The following is a 20,858-nucleotide window of genomic DNA, read 5'->3' on the forward strand; positions in this document are numbered from 1 at the left end:
GGCTCGCCGCAGCGCGTGTGCGCAGCGATTGGCGCGTTAGCGAGAGCGATGGAAGTCTAGGCCAATAGGCCACGTCGGGCTCTCCGGAGCCCGCCTCCCGCCCTCTACGTCCTCCAATCCGGAATCGCAACCGGGTGAGCGCGCGTTTCCGCCCGGAGAGGGTGGTGCGGCCGAGGCGCCGCCATTCCCGGGTCTTCTACCGTTTCCTCGGGCTCGCTGCAACGCTGACGGGCGCGAAACCATGACCGACTCCACGGGACAGCGCGCTCGCCTCCGGTGCTACCCCGCGCTCCCGGTGTGGGTGGTGGAGGATCATCAGGAGGTGAGCCAGCGATTGCTGGGTGCTCGGGCGGATGGCGCAGCCTTAGCGTTGGAGGACAAAGAGATAATCAGAATTCATCTGCTCTTCCGTTGCTGTGGGGAAAACACCAAAGCGACCAACGTAAAAGAGTAGGAGCTGACTTTTATGGGGTGCTTACTATACGTCAGGCAACTACCCGGTTTGCCCAAAATCCCGCAACCGATAATTGGTGGCGTCGGGATTCGAACCCGCGGTGTTACTGCAGAGCCCGGTGTCCCTAACCCGCAGTTAACGCTGGCTTCCCACTGTCCCCTGACATCTCCGTCACACCCGTGCTGCTTAGGTGGGAGGCTTTATACTAAGAACGTGGGCTGTCGTCTATGAAATGGGGACAAGAGTCGTAAAAGTTATGGGGCTGTTAGTATTATGTGCGTGTTGTGTACATAAATCTTTTGGCACTGTGCCCCGCATTTATAAACGCCAAAAGATGTTTCCATTTTTATGGCTGTGCTACTTTACAGTAGCTAAATTGGTGCCTTAATCTGAACTTACAGAAGTCAGCAAAGGAGGCGCATGCATCTAAGAAACGTTTTTAAAGCAGCATTAATAGGCCTTTTAAATCTCCGGATAAAAGTGGAAGAGGGGTTTACTGATGGAGAAAGTTAAGAGGCGAGGAAGAAGGTTGGATATCTCAGGACCTAGTCATAGTGTCTGTGGGCCTCAGAGGAGGAAGCATGGGTTAGGCGGTGCTTTCAAATGCAATATTAAACCTAGAACAATAAGAAGATGTGAGAAGAGAAAGAGCCTTACAGACCACCTAGCCCAGCCGAAAGGTACAGAGATGACCCGGAGACCTAGGGTACCTTGAACACACAGTTAATGCTAGGGCGGCCTTCACTAGCAGTTTGGGCCTGGGCCTCAGTGCTGGTGTATTTCCCCACATGACCTGTTGAGTTTGAAATGGAGGCAGAAAGGCAGCTGGAGGTGCAGTTGGAAATTCTGAGGGAAAAATAGAGCTTGACGTTATTATCTGAAACATGTGCAATAAACACATTTTATATTTTCCCACTTTTTAACAATCTGATGTGCTTAAGTTATGTGCAGTTATGTCCAGCATTGTTTTCTAGTCTGCAGTTGAGTGTGTGCTCATTTCAGTACCAGTTCTGAATGTGTACGTGTGTCTTTTACAGGTTCTTCCTTTTATATACCGGGCCATAGGCGCGAAGCATCTTCCTGCCAGTAATATAAGTTTTTTACATTTTGACTCACATCCAGACCTCCTTATTCCTGTGAATATGCCAGCAGACACCGTGTTTGATAAGGAAACACTCTTTGGGTAATATGTGATTTTGTTAATGATATTTTATGTGTTTGAAATACAATCTGCATTAGATAATAAGCAGTTATGAGAAATAGACTTTGCTAGGCTCATGGGTTTTGTTTTTGTTTTATTTGACTTTTTGATTTTATTTAGAACAGGTGTTGGCAAACTTTACCTTAAGTAGCCAGCTAGTAAATATTTTAGATTTGCTGAACATATGGTCGCTCTTGTGGTGTGAAAGCAGTTATAGGCACTTTATAAACAAATGGCAATAGCTGTGTTCCAGTAAAACTGTATTTACAAAAACAGCCCAGCCAATGTTTGCCAACTTCTGATTTAGCATGTAGAACTTTAGATGTAGAAGAGACTTTTAGAAGTTTTCTGAGCCAGTTCTCACTTCCCTTTAAAAGTCTGGATACTAAGGCTCAGGAAAATGTGTCTTACCTAAACATAGTTCAGTAATTGTACAGGCAACAAGTGTTTAATTTATATATCCTTCCTTCTGGTATTAAGTCCTTCCTACTTCTCAACTTGTTTATTTTCAAGTCACAAATCCTGTTGACTTTTAGTTTTGAAGCATCATAGAGATGTAAGTGAAATTGGTAATTTGTAGTCCATCCTTCAGAAAGGATTATACCTAATTCATCTCTAAATAATGACTTACTAGCCTACCTTCTGTGATAAAGTTCCCTGAAATTCTGTCACTGTCTCTTCATGTATATAATTGTTAGAATATAGCCTGACTTGTATAATGTAAAAAGTGACATAGCAGTAATGTTCCTCAGTTATAAAATTAAAAGATACATACTCACATGGATTAATTGTAGCCTACTACATTTCTTTTAGGTGACTTTTTCCTAAACCCCAACTCGGAACACTAATTCCTGAAGAAATGTGGTGTCTCTGCCATTGTCGTTAATCTCTTTTATATTTAGAGGTTTTATATTTTAGAAATTGAAAGAGAATTATGAAGCAGGTATGCAGACTATATCTCGGGATTCCTTTACACCATTAAAAATTACTGAGCTTTTTTTTTTTTAATGTGGGTTATATCTATTGATGTTTACTGTATTTGAAATTAAGACTGAGAAATTTTTTAAGTATTCATTTCCAAATTGCAATAACAAACCATTATGTGTTAGCATAAATAAGATATTTTATGAAAAATAAGTATATTTTCCAAAACAAAAAAATTTTGTGCAAAGAGTGTCATTGTTTAAGTTTTTGCAGATTTCTTTAATATTTGCCTTTATAGAAGATAGCTGGATTCTTATACCTGTTTCTGCATTCAGTCTGTTGCTGTATGTAGTTTTGGTTGAAGTATATGATGAAAATCCAGGCTGTTGCAGACATGTAATGGGAAAAGAAAAGAGTATTTTCTTATCCTTTTCAGATAATTGTGAATATTCTTTGATACTACACCAAAACTTGACAAGTGGTAGTTTCTTAAAGCTTAATTGGAATGTAGAATCCAACAATTCAGTCTCAAGTCTGAATAACCAGTTTGTTGATCACTCCTTTCAGAAAATATTTAGCTCGCAGTTCAATCACAAGTGCTTTTCCTTGAGACAGCCATTATACTTCACTGTTTGTAGCAGAACTTTCTGTGTATTTCTCATTTTGCCACACAGGATATTTAAAAATGTATACTCGGGATCAAGATTTAAGAAAATGAAGGATATCCGTAAATGAAAATGACTCTTTTTTTCTACTGCTTGGTAGTGACGAATACAATGACTACTAATAGAGTTTGGTGTGACCAGCTTGCTTAATCTTAGGACATCAACCAACCATTGCTTTTGTACCATCAGTGTAAATGTCAACAAATGAAAAAGGAAAATGATACCATAGTATTTTTATGAAAGTAATTTTGACATAGTGGCCACCCTGAAAAGGTCTCAGGAACCACCCAAGGGGCCACACTTTGAGACCTGCTATCTTAAAATATTATTGTGGACAGAATTACATTTGGGGAAAAAAACACTCATGGATTTTGTGCTTCCTCTTTATTTCTTTTCCAGAGAATTAAGTATTGAAAATTGGATTATGCCTGCAGTTTATGCTGGCCATTTTTCTCATGTGATATGGCTTCATCCCACATGGGCTCAGCAAATCAGAGAGGGCAAACACCACTTTTTAGTAGGCAAAGATACTTCTACCACAACTATCAGGTAATTTCCTCATATTTATGAATATGAAAGGGGTTAAATGCTTCTATCTTATTTAGGATTTCTATAATATCTTTCTAAGTATCTCTACACAAAGGTAGGGTCAGATTAAGCCTCAACTCCTCCAAAAAGAGTTCTTGAAACACTAGGAACAGGTTTTGAAGTCTTTTGACATCCTTCAAATACCACAGTTTGTTGCTGATCAAACTGGTTTTTGAATAATATGTTCTCCATCCTTTGGAATTTGGGCCCCATTAATAAATAATTCCATTAAATCATTGAAGTACCTTACCAATTTATATATTCATAGTGCATTTTACTTTTTTTTTTCCCCAATGTAACTGTTGTATGCTGAATTTAAGAATTAGCAGTGAAAGAGCAAAATTATCTCGCTTTGGTTTTTTTTAATAAATCCAATGGCTGAATAAGTCAATTTTGGGTTTTAATTTTATTGATATAATTAGTTTTAGACTATTACTTCATCTAAATTAAATTGCAGCATCCTTTGACTTGAGTTACATATCCAACTATTTTTGTTGTATTTAACCAGTGCTTGTGTATCTTGCGAAACTATATAATACCCTTAGAATATCAGTGTGTTCTTGACTTTGAATTTTTTTGTGATGGTATGAATATTTTAAACAGTATAACCATAACTTTCTAGCGCCTGAAGGATAATGGAATGAAATGGTGCACATTGAAAATGAAACACAATCTTTCTCATCGAAAATGATACTTTTTATTTATGATTTATCCTTAATAATATAATTAACTTTTTTTTTTAATTTTTTTTTTTCATTGTAATGTTTATGGGGTAGTTTGTTGTTTCAGTACATGCACATATTGTATAATCTAATCGGTATAGTTAGCCTATCTATCACCTAAACATTTATCATTTCTTTGTGATTATAACATTCAAGATCCTCTTTTCTGGCCATCTCGAAATTTACAATACAATGTTAGCTATTATCTCCTTAGGGCACTAGAAGTTATTGGTACAGTTAACTCATAATATGTGTTCATATCATTTGCACAAATAACTTTGTTGTGATACATGAAAATTTATGATGTAATTCATAAGAAATGATTAGGACTCAACATATTGTACATAATACAGGTAGGTGTATGTGAAAGAGTGGTAGGTTTTTATTGAGTACTTCAATTAGTAGGCCTAATTTAACATGCAAGATAAATAATTTTGAGCAGTCTAACGCGGACATTTGAAACTCCATGGGTGACAACAATATTTGAAAGATTCTGATTATTTCATGATTTTAGTTTATCCTTAATCTTACAAGTAAAAATTTATGGAAGAGAGACACACACATATTGGTATGCAGTCTGAGATATATTTGTGTAATTGTATATGAACAAAGAAAAACTTATTAAAAATATGTAAATTTAGTTTGGAGGATACAGATTTTGTCTTTCTTAGAATGGTGCAGTTTTTAATAAGCTTAGACATTAGTCTTATTATGTCATTAATCTTTTTTTGGAAAATATCTTTTTAAGTTTACAGCTGCATATGCTGGGGGAGGACAGATGGGAAATTAATAGTAAACATTATTTTAGTTGGATGCATCATGCCTCTGGAAAAAGTGTTTGGCTTCACTGTTCAAAGTACTTACCAAAGCATAATATAGTTGAAAAACTAAGAAATGCTGACATGTCCAATATCAGAAATCCACGACTTGAGAAATGCATTCTACAAGTGTAAAGATTTTTTTAAGTCACTTTTCATGTTAAAAATATTATAGTTATATAGAGGTTAATGAAACTTTGAAATATATCAGAGGGAGTTTCTATTAAGAGAAATTATTTCCGGATGTAATTTTTCTCTTTAGTGATTTTTTTGGATAAAGATTCAGCCTGTATGAGAGGAACCAAAGTAGCATTGGTTTAAACAGGATCATTTCTTTCTTTCTTGTATTAGACTTCACTGCACATAGGCCAGACCTACGTGCCAGGTCTCCAGTTTGGGGAACCCTAGTTCCTTCTGTCTTTTTGCTACACCATCTCTAGAGGATTGCCCATTTCCTTATAGTTAAAGGTGGCTTGCTACTTCCATGTTTACATGCCAGTCAGCAGGGAGGGGGAGAGCAAGGCTTTGTACGCTTTTCTTCCATTCACAACCATTGGCCAGAACTTACTCACATGATCAGACCTAGCTGCAAAGTAGACTGTGTAATTTAGTTGGATGCTCAGCTAAGAATTTGGGGAGTACTATTTCTACAGAAAAACAGGAAGTACAAATATTAGAGACAGCTCTCAGCTTTTGTCAAATATGTCCTTTCTTATGTTTCTGCACTGCGATAGTGAAATGTCAGTTAACTTGTCCATTCTTCTTTAAAAATAGTGTTTTCCTCTGATCCAGGGTTACAAGTACAGATTATTACTTCCTAAGTGATGGTCTTTATGTACCTGAAGACCAGCTAGAGAACCAAAAACCTTTACAATTGGATGTAATTATGGTAAAACCTTATAAACTCTGTAACAATCAAGAAAATGATGCAGTGTCTTCTGCTAAGAAGCCAAAGCTAGCACTGGAAGATTCGGAAAACACTGCCTCTACTAACTGTGACTCTTATTCAGAAGGACTGAAAAAGGACACAGTGACACAGAGAAGTGGCCAAACTTGCCTAGAACCATCATGTTCATGTTCTTCTGAAAGTCAGGGATGCCAGACCACAGTCAACACTGGGGAAATTCTGGAAATTTTGAAGAAAGGAGATGCATTTGTATTAGATATTGATTTGGATTTTTTTTCAGTCAAGAATCCCTTTAAAGAAATGTTCACGCAGGTAAATATGATATTTTTAAAACATAGATCTTAAGAATTGTGCATTCTCGAGATCGGGAATTAGCAAACTTACTTCAAACAGCAAGATTGTTATTATTTTAACCTTTGGGAGCCACATTCTCTGTTACATATTCTTCTTTGTTGTTGTTTTTTTAAACCTTTAAAATTGTATATGCCATTCTTAACTTGAGGGCCCCATAAAAAGAGGCCGTAGGACATGGGTTACCAAACCCTGCTATAAATAGTATTCACTATTTTGCATTTATTAATTGGGGTAATATGTACATGGGTGGTTGAAACAAATAAAATCAAGTAGTACAAGAAAGTGTATACATTGGAAAATATCACTCTCTTATCCCATCTTCATTCCCTCAGTTTCTTGCTTCAGAAACAAATAGTGTGGCCGGTTTCTTTTGTATCTTTTCAGAGGTATTCTTTGTATATAAAACCCTATGTGACAGATTTTTCCTTAAACAATGAGGTGCTTGATTACACATGTCACTGTACGTAGCTAATGATTCAGGCCTGTGATCCTGAAGGTGGGGTACCTTATCAGAGTTGAAGTCACTAGATATTAGTATGTGCCTATCTGAGATAAAACTATGCATTTAAGAAGCTTTTATTTGATAACTTCATGATCCAAGTTAGCATTCCCAACTGCATTTTATGTGCACATGTAACTGCTTACCTTAACATTTGGGAGGTTGTTCCAGGTCTATACATTATTCTTTTTAGGGGGAGCAGCTGGCCTATACCAGAACTTTGGTATTATAACACTATGCTCTAACCAACTGAGCTAACCAGCCAGCCCCCAGGTCTGTTCTTCTTGGGATTCAAATTAACTGCGTTTTTTCTACCCAAGTTCAGTAACTGATTTATAGTGATGGTGATGATGTTGCATTTTACAGTTCTTACTCTGGATACATATCAGAAGCCATTGTAGTTTATCTAAATTATCAAAGGTACTGATTTAAAAGAGGTAAGATAAATAGGTACTGATTTAACAGAGGTAACATTTGGGGATTTAGCATAATCTTAAACAAGAATAGGGGACCTAGAGTGCTCTCCCAACTTGCAAATAAGAGAGAGAATTTTTCCTCATCTCTCTTCTGCTGTTGTACATGGAGCCAGTGACCTGTGTAAGCACTAGCTCTTGGAATTATTAAACAGCCTTAGAAATATATTTTTTGGATTTAAAGAATGGGCATCGCTGGAAGCTAAAGGACCTGACTTTAGGAATTTATCCGACAAATGTGCTTACCTAAATATTTGTAATGGAAATTTCTAAATGCTTACATAAGAAACTTAACTGTATTTATTCTTTTTTTGAATACTATCAGGAAACCTGGGAAAGTAGAGATTTTTGTATTCTTTACACCCTTTGATACTGTGGACTTTTTGAAAAGGTCTTATACTTTGTAGTTGAATAGCTATTTTTTTAATGTCATAAGGAAAGATAGTATTTTTGGGGTTTTTTTAAGAGCATGTTCAGAAGTTGTAGGGAGTTAAGTTCAGTTTGTCACTTCTACTGCTTGTTAGCTGTATGATCTTGGGAAAGTTACCCTTTTCTGATAAGCGGTTTCTTCAAGTACTGGGTAAAATTGGAATAACAATCATTCCTAATTCATAGGATTGTTATGATGAATAAAGCACTGAGGATAGTGCCACAACATTGTGCCTAATAAATTTTAGCTCTTGGTAATAACCTCTTCCTGAGAATACCCCGAAATGAGATTATTGGGGCCAGATGTATCTACCTATATGATGGAGCTATCTAACTGTGCTAAACAAGGGTAGGCATTCTCCTGCAAAGCTGTGTATAGCAGGCCTCTTACTTCTGTTGTATGAAGCCTCCAGGCTGAGGTTCTGACTCCAACGTTGCCTTTGTATTCCAGTGTTCTCTTCTGTTGCTAGAGAAATGGCTGCAAAGTGAACATGCAGAGTTTTTTGTTTTCGTTATTAAAGATCTCTCATGACCCATTAACCACCTATCCTTCTTCCGTAATTTTTATACATTATTGTCATGCCCAGCTAGATAGAGGCTCTGAAAAAATAATATTTACAGTGGAGATCTAAAATATCATTTTACTTGATTTTGCTAGACATACCTTTAAATAATTTTCTAAGATGTTCTCCTTGTGTCATAGACAAAGCTATCTTTCACTTAAAGCACATCGTTGAAAAAAATGAACTTTTTTTTTCTGGTATATGTATTTTGTTTCGTTTTCCAGGAAGAATACAATATCTTGCAAAAGCTGTATCAATTTAAAAAGCCTGGAGCGAACCTAACAGAGGTATTTCCCCATTTGCTTCTTTTGGGTTTTATCCGTTTATCATGTATCTAATAGTATCTTGCAACTTATTAGAGTGATCTCAAAGGACTGTCCAAATACTTCTCTCTCTCTCTCTCTCTCTCTCTCTCTCTCTCTCTCTCTCTCTCTCTCTCTCTCTGTGTGTGTGTGTGTGTGTGTGTGTGTGTGTTTAGTGGTGAAGCCCTCAGTACTTTTTTTTTTTTTTTTTTTTTTAAAGATGACCGGTAAGGGGATCTGAACCCTTGACTTAGTGTTGTCAGCACCATGCTCACCCAGTGAGCAAACCAGCCATCCCTAATATGGGATCCGAACCCGTGGCCTTGGTGTTATCAGCACCGCACTCTCCCGAGTGAGCCACAGGCCGGCCCCCAAGCCCTCAGTACTTAAAAATCATGTTTTAACTAATTGAACCAAGATTTTCACAGTAATGGGATTTTGCTTGTTTTTTGGAAGAATCACTGTATAATCTCAGCTTTTTAATGTATTTAAAGGAAGAGTTGGTAGATATTGTCGATACTCGAATTCATCAGTTAGAAGATTTAGAAGCTACTTTTGCTGATTTATGTGATGCTGATGATGAAGAAACTGTTCAGAGATGGGCTTCAAACCCTGGGTAAGACCTCCAAACATTTTTTCCCCAACTCTGCAAACTTTCAGTCCTTGGTATATTCCTGAGTTTGTTAGGTAAATTGGTAAATTGCTTTGTAAAAATTACTATTAAATTTCAACACAGATTTACTAACAATGGGTAGCATTTGTTGAGTGTCTTCTATGTGCTCTATATCTTTTTCCTTACATTATCTTATTCATTTCTTACAATAGTCATATGGTTTTACGTTTATTATGTCCATTTTACAGATAAGGAAACCAAGGCACAGAGAGTAAGTAAGTTGCCCAAAGTCGCATAGTAAGTGGGCCTGCTTTTAGTCACTGTGCAATTGCTACTCCTAAGTATAAGCTAGGTCTTATAGAGGACTAAAGATGAGCACAAGATGCTTACTTCAGGCATCGTTTCTATAGCTCATTACTAAAGAAGTTTCTCTGAACGTGTAGAGTTTAAAAATAAATAAATAAGTGAGAACAAAGATAGTCCCTGTTCTAAGTAGAAGAAAAAAACTTAACCTGTCAATAGAAAAGTAAATTACTTGACAAATTGCAATATGAATACCTACCTCCTTTCAAAGATGGCCCAGCTACAAGTAGGAGAGTTTATTTTCAGTCTGTCTATGACATGAGGGAGTAAGATTTGAAGGCTGGATTCTTCAGGTCTTTTCTTTGGCTTGTACTCTCATTGTTTAACATTACCTTGAAAGTATGGAGAGAAAAGTCCTCTTGGAGTGAAAGCCTTTGTTATTGAAGCTGGCATGAAAGAATATTAATATAAATTAATTATAGTTACTTTTTTCTAAAATAATTCTTTAAATCATGTAATCTCAAAAGGCCAGAAAACTAAATTAAAACCATCAGACAAACTTATCCCCATGAGCATAGGAAGATCAGCACTAGCTTATTTTAAAATTGATCTCCGACAAAACAAGTATGAGATTATTCTCTGTGGTGTAAATATAAGAAATCAGTCTGCAGACAGCAACGTAAAATGAGAAGTTAGAGTCATAGTACTTTAGGTCAGAACATGAACAACCACTAAGATTTGTCATGTTACGGTTATCGAAAATAATTCATCAGATTTCTAGAAGAATACAGAAGAAACAAACAGCAGTTGCCTCTGGGGAGATGAATTGTATGGGTAAAAGATGGAGCACATGAGCAAGAAAAACCTTCTTTTGCTATGTGCACATATTACCTATTCAACATATTCATTGTAATTTTTACTTAAAAGTAAATTCAGAACCATCCCTGAAATATAAGTATCATAAAGTTTTAATTACTATCACTAAGGAAAGCAGTGGTATAGAAGAATAATTCATAATAGGATTAATCTTATCAGTAAATATTTATTAGGCACTTTAACATCAGTTAATGCTTTTTCTCTTCAGTGTAGGGTGCTAGTTCTAAAAATGATTCCCTCTTTTTTGAAATTATGATGGAAGAGGGAGATAGAGAAATAAGTCACAGGACACGAGTCTTCCTAGAAATATTGAAAAGTACCTACCATTTTGTGATTCCAAGAAGTCTCAAGCCAAGTTTAAAACTTAAACAATAACAAAAATTTTTTTTAAAAGGCCTGGAAACCTTAGAATCCCGAATCTAGCCCATAGATAGGGTGACCTTCCACTGAAACACACCATGCCTGCTGAACATGCCCATTTAGCTCTTCATCACCTGTGGGGAGGTGCATCACAGAGTTGAAGACACAGGACTGCAGCAGTGCTGAATATAGACTGTGATTGGAATTAGAAGGAGAAAGAATAGCACAAAGGAAAAGTGGCTGAGACAGCAAGAAGAGTCTTTCCAAACTAACCATGCCCTTAAAGAACCTGACCTTCAGCATGAAGGAGTCCTCACTGGGCCTAAGGAAGTAAAGTGATTAGGATTCAGAATCCCAGAAAGTATCATTAATAAAATGGAAAAAGTAACAGGATGGGTGGACAGGCAGGCCTCTGTGTCTCCCTTTTTCTTTCTTTTTTCTCTCCCAGCAAATTAGTGGATATTGGTAAAGGCATTAAAATAACTAGAAACATTTATTTCTTACTATTCTAAGATGATGTTTGAACAGCTTTATTTTTAATTTCCCAAGCATTATATGAAGCCTGTTAGTAATGGTAAATGTTAAGTGTGATAATATATCATTTGCTCCTGTGACTTTAGTTGAGGTGGTTGTGATGTTTAATTGAGTGGGGTGGCTTTTTTCCAGAATGGAGTCACTAGTTCCACTTGTGCAGAGTTTGAAAAAACGGATGGAAGTGCCAGACTATGAAATGGTAAGTATTTTATATTAAAGTGTAAAACTGACCCTTTATAAAGGCAGTATTCTAGGTAGAAAAATTTGCTTTTTGTTAAAGTAGTTCATTTTTATGTGTTCCTATGAAATCTGAATGAATTATTAAGAAAAGAAATAAGTGAAAAAATGCATGCTTTTTAGCATCCAGAATACAGAAAAGCTTTCCAGAAAAAACATTCCTTTCTTACTTTTATATATGAAACAAAACTACTGTGTATTTTTTTATTTTGTCTGTAGTGAGATCTCTCTTCACCAAAGTAAAGAAAGAACACAATTCTAAAGTTGTTCATTCTTTATTGATTCATATTTATACTTCATTGTTTCTTCCTTGTTTTCCTCTCTAATTGAAAACTTCCTGATTGTAAAAACCCAAAGAGAAAGATAAAAGAGCTGTGGCTAGTACATTTTAAATGTGTTAGCTATTTGTTGCTTGCCAACAGTGATCTGAATGCTGTGGCTAAATATACTTGTAATCATAATTTCTTTTTTTATATATATTATTTTACAGTCTTTGTAGCATGTATTTTCCCATTTGGCCCAGTACTTGAGATGAGAAAGCTAGAACTTAAAAAGTTCAAGTGATTTTTCTCAGATTTTTATGCCAGAGCTGAAACCTCCAAGTCTGCCTCTTAGTCACATGCTTCTCTTACTTCAATAAGCTGGTTTTAATGTTTTATTTAGTTGTGAAATACAGTCAAATCACCTTATTTGAACTGAAATTGAAGTATTGGTTTAATGCTGAATTTATGTGAATAAAAAATACCAGCAAAAGAATACTTTGGTTAAACCTGAGCTAATCCAAGACCCACCCTTTTTTTTAAAATGGCAATTATTAAGAATAATAGAATTAGAAGATACTTAGGGTTTGAAAACGCTTTGCACTTGTATGATATCATTGAATATGTTTTCAAGCAGATCTGCTTTAATTGTTATATTGCATCTGGATTTTTTTTGTTGTTCAGGAGGTTTTTATGGTGTTTTCTGGGTGAAGGGATGGCAGGGACTCAGTCACAGATTATGTAGTCAATTGTGATGTGCCTGTATCTGCAATATCAGAACCTAAGTGTTTTGATCATAACAGTGGAAAAGAGCATGCAGAATCTGTCATTTTACTGTGTGGACTGATCATAGCCCATTAAATCTTTCGTGTGTATTCAAAACTAACAATAAAATAGAAGATTAGCATGTTCTTTCATGCCTTGCACTTATGTATTCTAGGCAAAACTTTGACATATTTGAGTTCTAGTTTTCAAAACTTTAAAGCTGAGGTTGCAGAATGATAGACTGTTAGCCAGTTCTAGCTTTTAGGTATATTGAGTTTAGTGCTAAGACTGGAACACCATTGATTTACGTTTAAAATACACATACAGATGGGTTAGCAAGATGATGGAATAAACGGTCCCCAGAGTCACTCTCTCCCACAAATTAACCAATTTACAACTATAAATATGTAACAGCAGCCAAGCTGGAGCCACTGGAGCTCAGGGGAAGAGGAGGAGAGACCTACAGAGTTCATGAAGGTGGGAGAAACCACAATGAGAGAAAGAAAAAACTGCTCGGAGTGTTTCAGGCCATGGCTGCTTTAAGGCTGGAGCTGCTGAGTGCATGGAGCAGGAGCCAGCAGAAACCGCAGCTGTGCCCTTCAGATGGAGTTGCTTGGAGGTGGCAGGGGAGAAGGGGTTCACTAATAGGGTTCCCACGGACCCACACAGGAGCGAGGAGCCAGAACAGCTGGAAAAGGGGAGGCATTTAGAGGCTGGTGAGTCATCACAAGGGACCAGCACACACCCATCCCACGGGAAGTGTTTGGAGCACGGTCAGTGGGGGAGATGAGCCCATCGAAAGAACACTAGGACACAGCAAGGGCAGCCGATCCGCCCCCAATCAGCGCAGGGCCACTGAGAGGAGACTGGTCGCAGAATTGCATGGGGTGCAGTTTGATGAAAAAACTCAGATCCAGATCAGAGTTTCTACATAATCCAGGTGCCCCAGGTCTCTGGAGAGCTGGAAGTACCTATAAGTTCAACCATTAATCCCTGAGCTGCACAAAAAGCCTTCTCTGGGGAAACAGCAGCAAAGCAGCAATTTAGCTCAACATGACAGCTCAAATACTGGTTCACACAGGAAGTTCTCCTGTTTTAGAAGTAAGCAAAGGACAAAAAATTAGTTCCGGGCCAGGCACACTGCTAGCACCTTGGGGCCCGCCCTGGGGCCCAGGGCATCGAGCCTGGGACCAGACTCCCACCCACAACCAGACACACCACCAGCACCAAGAAGCATGCCAAAAACATCACCTCCATGTGGTTAGCACACCACAGTAACCACGGCTGCTGCAAAAGTGGCTAGACATTACAACTACCACGCAGATGGTCCACCAGCCCCTGGAGTGCATTGACACAGGAGAATCAGCAGCAGAGACCAAATAGAAGAAGATGTCTCTCTCCACAAAGCCCATTCCAGAGTGACAGAAGAAGCATCTGCTCTGTGATAATATTGGGGGACCTGAATACAGCTCTCAGCATTGGACAGATCATCTAGGCAACAAATCAACAGAGTAACCATTACTCTTTCAGAGGAAGAGAAGAAATCTAGGGTTATCAGTGGTGGGAGTGGGGAGGGAGAGGGGGATAGGGAGAGATGGACAAGGGGCATAAAGAATAAGTACAATTTGTAACAATATACATACTAGTAATATTGATTTGATCAACATATGTCAGCATTGAATCCCAAAAATATGTATAATCACAATTCAATAAAAAATAAATAAATAAAATATGTATACAGATACCAGTAGTTATACATAAAGGATACATAAGAAAATAAACAGTAGTTAAATAAGGTAGAACAAAGATTTTCTCTTGTATCATGTCAGAGCTTTGAATGTTGTACTAGGTGCATGTATTTAAAAAGTAAATAAAATAATGTGTTAAAAGAAAAAATGGGGTGAGAATATTACGTACAGTTTTATGTCAACGTTTTAGAATCTGAGTGAAATAGATAATTTGCTAAGAAGTGTGAATTATCAAAATTCACTCAAGTAAAGACAGAGAAACTAAGTAAACCAGTAATCATAAAATGAATTAAAGAAGTAAAGAATTATTCCTATAAAGGCATCAGGCCCAGACAGGTGTACAGCCCAGTTCTACCAACACTTCAGAGACCAGATAACTTCTATGACATAGAAATTGTTAAGGAGGAAAAAAACTCAATGCATAAAAATATTAAAAAATTAAAAGATTTGTCAACAAGGCCATTAGTGATTAGAGAATCTTTTAAAAACAAGAAAGTCTTACAGTGTATTTTTTAATTGTCTATTTTCAGGTTCACCAGGCTGGTCTAACCTGTGATTATTCAGAACTTCCTCACCATATCAGCACAGAACAAGAAATAGAGTATCTTATTCAGTCTGTGTATTATTTATTAAAAAATTTACCAAAACCTACTCTTGTGACAATCGCAAGGTAAGTGTGGGAGGCTGAATAATGGGCCACCAGAGATGTCCACCTCATCTCTGGAACATGTGAATATGTTAGCTTATATGGCAAAAGGGACTTTGCAGAGTGATTATTTGCAGAGTGAATTTTGAGATGAGGACATTATCCTGGATTATCCAAGTGGCCCAGTGTTAATCACAAGGGTCCTTATAACAGGGAGGCCAGAGGGTCAGAATCAGAGAAAGAGAGCTTGGAAGATGCTACCATGCTGGCTTCAAGGATGGCTGATGGGACCACAGTCTAAGGAATGCTGGCAGCCTCTAGAATCTAGAAAAGGCAAAGGAACAGATTCTCCCCTAGATCCCGGAAGGAATGCAGCCCTGCCAGCACCTTTGTTTTAGGATTTCTGTCCTCCAAAACTAAGATAATGAATTAGTGTTGCTTTAGGCCAGTAAGTTTGTGATATTTTTTTACAGCAGCAGTTAGGAAACTAATGTAGTCTCTGTAGGTGAATCTAATGCTTACTAATACAGTAATATTACCAATATTTTTACCCACTTAGCTCAAAATTCAGAGGTTGTATTTTCTCTTTCCTATTAGTAATGGTAGGCAAACAATGTACAGTTATTACTATCTTGTCTTTGAATTTTATACTCAGGTAAACACAAGAATTCTCATTTCTTTGTCTTACAAGTGAATAGCTGCCATCATGTTTTAAATTTGAACATAATTGCTAAATAGTTAACAACAATTTAATAAAACTTTCTTTCCTATGTTAATCTTTGCACTGGTTTTATATGGAAGTATGAGATTCTAAAGTAAGTACTTTAAACACTCAGGCTAATAAAAGAATATTTATATAATATTTTATGAGAGATATTTTGCAACATCCTTTTACCACCCTGAAACAAAAGTTATAGAAAATATAGCCTACCTATGCACATAATTTGTGTGTATGTATGTACACGCACAAAATATCACTATAACATAAGGGGGAAATTAAAGTAATTGTTTTTTATGTTTTGGCCAGTACAGGGATCTGAACCCTTGGAATTGATGTTACCAACATCATGCTGAAACCAACTAACTGGCCAGATCTATGGGAAGTGAAAGTAATTGATGATAAAATAATATTGTATTAAAATGCCTCACTAGACTTGCATCTTTACTAAGAGTCACTAAATGTAGCAGTTACAAATGCAGAGAGATACCCATGTGTTGTATGGGCCAAATACCATAATAACATGATTTTTCAAATCATTAAACAACCTCTTTAAAAGCAGTCAAAAATCTTTTTGAAAGGATTGAAGTACCTCTTACTTGTTAAGGCTCGTAAATTAAGCTCTTACATATGGTACTTTAAAATAGGTCTTTATCTGTATGTATATGTTAGTATTTAATAACTTAAAATTGCTTTAATCATTTATTGTGTCTTAAATTTTTACATCAAGCCTTAAAAATAACTTTGTCACCATAGAAAGGAATGAGTTTATCACAGGTCTTTAGATTATTTCTTTAGGTGTAAAGTACTTATACTAAGAAATAGGCTAGATAACTATCTAATTCCAATTTCTTCTATAAAGATTTCTATGGCACTCCTCTCTATCTGTCATCTAAATGGTTTTTCTCACTCCAGTTCAGAACCAAGAGATACTGCTCAAATCAGTTCACATCTTAAATCCTACTGTAATTAGCAGTAATGTTATAGCTGCCCAGTACAACTAAAGTTGTCCTTAGTGAGTTCTAGAAAGACTCTCAGAATGCTGTTTCCTGCCCCACACCACCACTCCACTCCGCCTAGGAAACTAATACCAACACCATCACACCAGCACATCTACACATTTCATTTTGGACCCAAACCATGGATCCTTTACACTTACGTAGTTAACAAATTGTTGTTGGAAGTAGAACCCTTTAATCAGTTGCAAAACCTCTACCCTAGGCATTTCTAGCCCTAGCACACACATAATAAAAGAATAAGAAAGATACCCAGATGCTAAGATAATAAGCCCATATATTCCCAAGCAACATCTCTCTCAAGGGAAACATGTTCTAGCAATCAAGCACTGAGGTTCATGCCTCATGGTTTTGAACTGGTCATCAGCACTTACTAGCTATGTGACCTTGTACAGGTTCATCTCTCTTTGTTTCAGATTCCTTTATGAAAAGGATGGTAATTGTACATATGTTACAAAGTTGCTGAGAATATTAAAGAACGTAATTCATGTAAAGTACTTGACAATAAACATTTAGTAGCTTTCAACTGGTTATTATTCCAAAATTCAGCACACTTTCATTTCTGTTTTACATCGAAGTGAACACATGCAGGCTTTTCCTCACTGCGTGGTATGATTTTATCCAAGTTATGAATATTTTTCTTTTTTCTTTTTCTCTTCTTGGTTCCAGGTCAAGTATGGATGATTACTGTCCTCCTGAGCAAGTTGATGCCATTCAAGAAAAGGTCCTTAGTGTGCTACACTCCCTCTATGGGACTCTAGACATTCACCTGGTATATTCAGAATCTTCTCCATCTTGAAACAAACAAAACCATAAAGTTTTATTACATGTTGGTATAGTAACAAAGTTTTCATTAATTTATTTGTAAATGCATCTTACAGAGAACACTGTTTTATGTTAACTTTCAATTGAAATCTTCCAGGTATTTTGAATCTCCAAACAAATATCATCAGTTGTTGAATGATGACAGTTTTTTTGTTTTTTTGTTTTTTTTTTTAAAGATGACCGGTAAGGGGATCTTAACCCTTGACTTGGTGTCGTCAGCACCACGCTCAGCCAGTGAGCAAACCGGCCATCCCTGTATGGGATCCGAACCCGGGGCCTTGGTGTTATCAGCACCACACTCTCCCGAGTGAGTCACAGGCCAGCCCGAATGATGACAGTTTTTTTGTCATCAAGTCTAATACCCCCAATTGATGGAACTGTTGCTTGTTTTTCTTCCCTTTCATCAATCTTTTTTCGGTGAGGATTTTTTTTTCCTTTTTTCCTCCTAGTTCGACTGGACTATTTGAGATTCATTCATACATTTATTGGTTCAGTCAACCAACTGATATTTATTGAACACTTACATGTGCCAGACATTATTAAGTACTGAGTGTATGGCAATGAACAGAATAGACAAGGTCCCTGCCCTCTTGGGGGAGACAGATAAGAAACAAATTATGGATTGTGAGAAGTGTTATGAAGGAAAGGACAACCACAAACATGTCAGGCATGGTAGTACTCAGGACACCCTGGCCTTATAGGAAAGTAATAGTCTCAAAAGCTACTACCAAAAAAAAAAACACTTGCTAGTCCATGAAAATGTTGCAGGAAGTCTACCTTTCCAACACTGTTGGCATTGTGTCCTAGTGCTTGCCAAATGCTTTGCAGCATTATTAGTATTAAGGAGGTCTGGTTAAGTAAACTTGACCAAACAAAAATTATTATTATTATTTTTTTTTTTTTACCAATCACAAAAGCCCTTCAGCTTTTTTTTTTTTTTTTTTTTTTTTTTGCCTCCCCACAGGTGGTCATTGTGGGCATCAATTACCATTACAGTTCCTAAATGTCACTTTATTTGCAGACTGGATTGATCCTTTTTTTCAAACAAACCAGCTTTTTATATAAACAGGAGAGGAAAAAGTTAAGTCTTTAATTCTGATCTGCCGTAAATATCCAAGGACATAACTGTCTTCCACCAGCTTCCTCATGAGTAAGGCACCCTTCCTGACTTGCTCTTAATCATGGAACTTTTCATTTTCTCAGTTTTCCAAAGTCTTCAACTCTTCAGTATCCCTTTCATTTGGGAATCATTTTAACCACCTACTTATTTTCTTTTCCTTTAAAAGGTAAAATGTCATTTAAAGAGATAAACAAAGAATACCCATTATTTAGTCCTAACACAGCAGTTTTTTTCATTTTTGCATGTAACTTTCATGCTTGTCCACATGGGTAACTGTAGAGTTGCATGAAGCTAAAATTATAGTGTGTTACCTTTGTGTGGCTAACATCCAAGGACATATTACCATCGCCTCTCAGTAGGTGGCACCAGACCCTGTTTTTCCAGTGATTCTATTTTTTGGTGAATTTTTCTTGTTACCAGTTTGATTTCCCAACTCTGATAGTATGTATGCTTATTTGTGTTGTGAAAAGCAAAGCAAAGTGATTCAGATTTCCGTTTTGATAGAACATTACATGCCAAAAAGGTTTATTTTCTCTGTAAAATCAGAATTGCAAAATTGTGCTATTTATTTATTTTTAAATTTTGAAAAATTTCTGTTGGAGTTCTATAAATAGATATTACTTTTATAAGTAAATTATTTTGTATGCCAAAAGAAATGAAAAGATATGTTTTGAAGTTTTGAAGATTTTAAATTATAGCTCTAATTAATTGTGTATGATCTCACTATGTTGATGGCTTTGATTTTATGAGTCTGTCTACTAGTCATTTATTATGATTCTCATGAACTGTAATGATTCTTCATTGTTTTAACTCAGGTTGAATAAAAGAGCAGTTTCCTTTGTAGGAACACTAAGATTGTTTGGGTCGCATGCTCTGTGATTGTCTCTTTGAAGAATAAAATTCAGTCCCTGCTTGTTGAATAGAACCAACTTAGTAAGTTATGTCTCTGTGCATTCCAAATAGAAAGATATTTACAAGACATCCTTCATTTGTCTTCTAAGTATCAGTGAGGGAATACCACAGTAGTGTTTTAGGTTATGTACAAATATCATTGAAGTATGAGATTTGAGCAGCTTTTTGAAAAATGTGACTTAAATGTAAGCATAGGCCTTAGCTTTGACACTTAATATTTCCCAGTATCTAGGGGAAAATTTTTGTTTAAGTCCAGCCTTTGATAATATTTCTTTCACTGACAATTTTATATCTCTTTAGAAATATTTTCTATGGACATCTGTCTTTATGTGTTCTAGGTTCTCAAGGAGCTAAGTCAATGTCTGTCACTCTTTATATGATAATCTCTCCTAATCTTCACTTTGTTTTAGCAGTGGTGGCCCTGGATTGCTGGCAATAGATTCATCGTACCACCAATAGTTTATAGCCAGTGATATGTTTCTTAGTACAATATTCTCTCATTCATCATACATTTCAAGAGAAAGCACTTCCATGAAACATAAGCAGTTTTTGTTGGACATTTTTCAGAGATGCTTGAAATATAGTTCTGCCTTCGCAAAGTATACTGATACTTTGATGAAAGGACCAGCTTTTTTTATGTATATATTTAAGGTATACAACGTGGTGTTTTGATGTACATATATGGAGTGAAATGGTTACTGTAGTTAAATAAATTAACGTATCCATCTTCTCACATAGTTACCCTTTTTTCATATGTGGCAAGAGCACCTGAAATCTACTTCTCTAGTAAAAATCCTAAATACAATACAGTATTATTAACTATCATCTCCATGTTGCACCTTGAATCTCTGGACTTATTCATCCTGCATATCTGTTGTTTTGTATCCTTTGATCTACATCTCTCCACTTCCTCCCTACCCCCAGTCCGGCCTGTGGTAACCACCATTTTATTCTTTTTCTCTGTGTATTCAACATTTTTTTTTAGATTCCACGTAAGTGAGAGGATCAGCTTTATAAACACTCATT

At 36.5% G+C, this 20,858-nt stretch overlaps 1 protein-coding gene across 2 annotated transcripts; it reads left to right on the forward strand.

The window, feature by feature from the left end:
* The first annotated feature begins 166 nt into the window (after window positions 1-166).
* C2H5orf22 (chromosome 2 C5orf22 homolog) lies at window positions 167-19,487 on the forward strand. Of its 2 annotated transcripts, none has more exons than XM_063086613.1 (9): window positions 167-322; window positions 1,492-1,637; window positions 3,644-3,793; window positions 6,165-6,591; window positions 8,822-8,884; window positions 9,394-9,515; window positions 11,718-11,784; window positions 15,126-15,265; window positions 17,645-19,487. In XM_063086613.1, the coding sequence occupies exons 1-9, from the start codon at window positions 242-244 to the stop codon at window positions 17,772-17,774; spliced, it is 1,326 nt and encodes a 441-aa protein (XP_062942683.1). In that variant the 5' UTR covers window positions 167-241; the 3' UTR covers window positions 17,775-19,487. The 2 variants fall into 2 exon arrangements, with proteins under 2 accessions (XP_062942683.1, XP_062942684.1); XM_063086614.1 differs by lacking the exon at window positions 167-322 and adding an exon at window positions 2,469-2,598 and having other exon boundaries at window positions 1,566-1,637.
* Window positions 19,488-20,858: the final 1,371 nt, after the last annotated feature.

Source organism: Cynocephalus volans, chromosome 2 (assembly GCF_027409185.1).
Source record: "Cynocephalus volans isolate mCynVol1 chromosome 2, mCynVol1.pri, whole genome shotgun sequence".
NCBI classification, from domain to species: domain Eukaryota; kingdom Metazoa; phylum Chordata; class Mammalia; order Dermoptera; family Cynocephalidae; genus Cynocephalus; species Cynocephalus volans.

Excerpts from the sequence above, each read along its gene's own strand:
- C2H5orf22 (XM_063086613.1), top strand. The coding sequence starts at position 242 with ATGACCGACTCCACGGGACAGCGCGCTCGCCTCCGGTGCTACCCCGCG. Across the intron at positions 323-1,491 it reads TGGTGGAGGATCATCAGGAG|GTTCTTCCTTTTATATACCG; the intron begins GTGAGCCAGCGA and ends TGTCTTTTACAG. Across the intron at positions 3,794-6,164 it reads ACTTCTACCACAACTATCAG|GGTTACAAGTACAGATTATT; the intron begins GTAATTTCCTCA and ends CCTCTGATCCAG.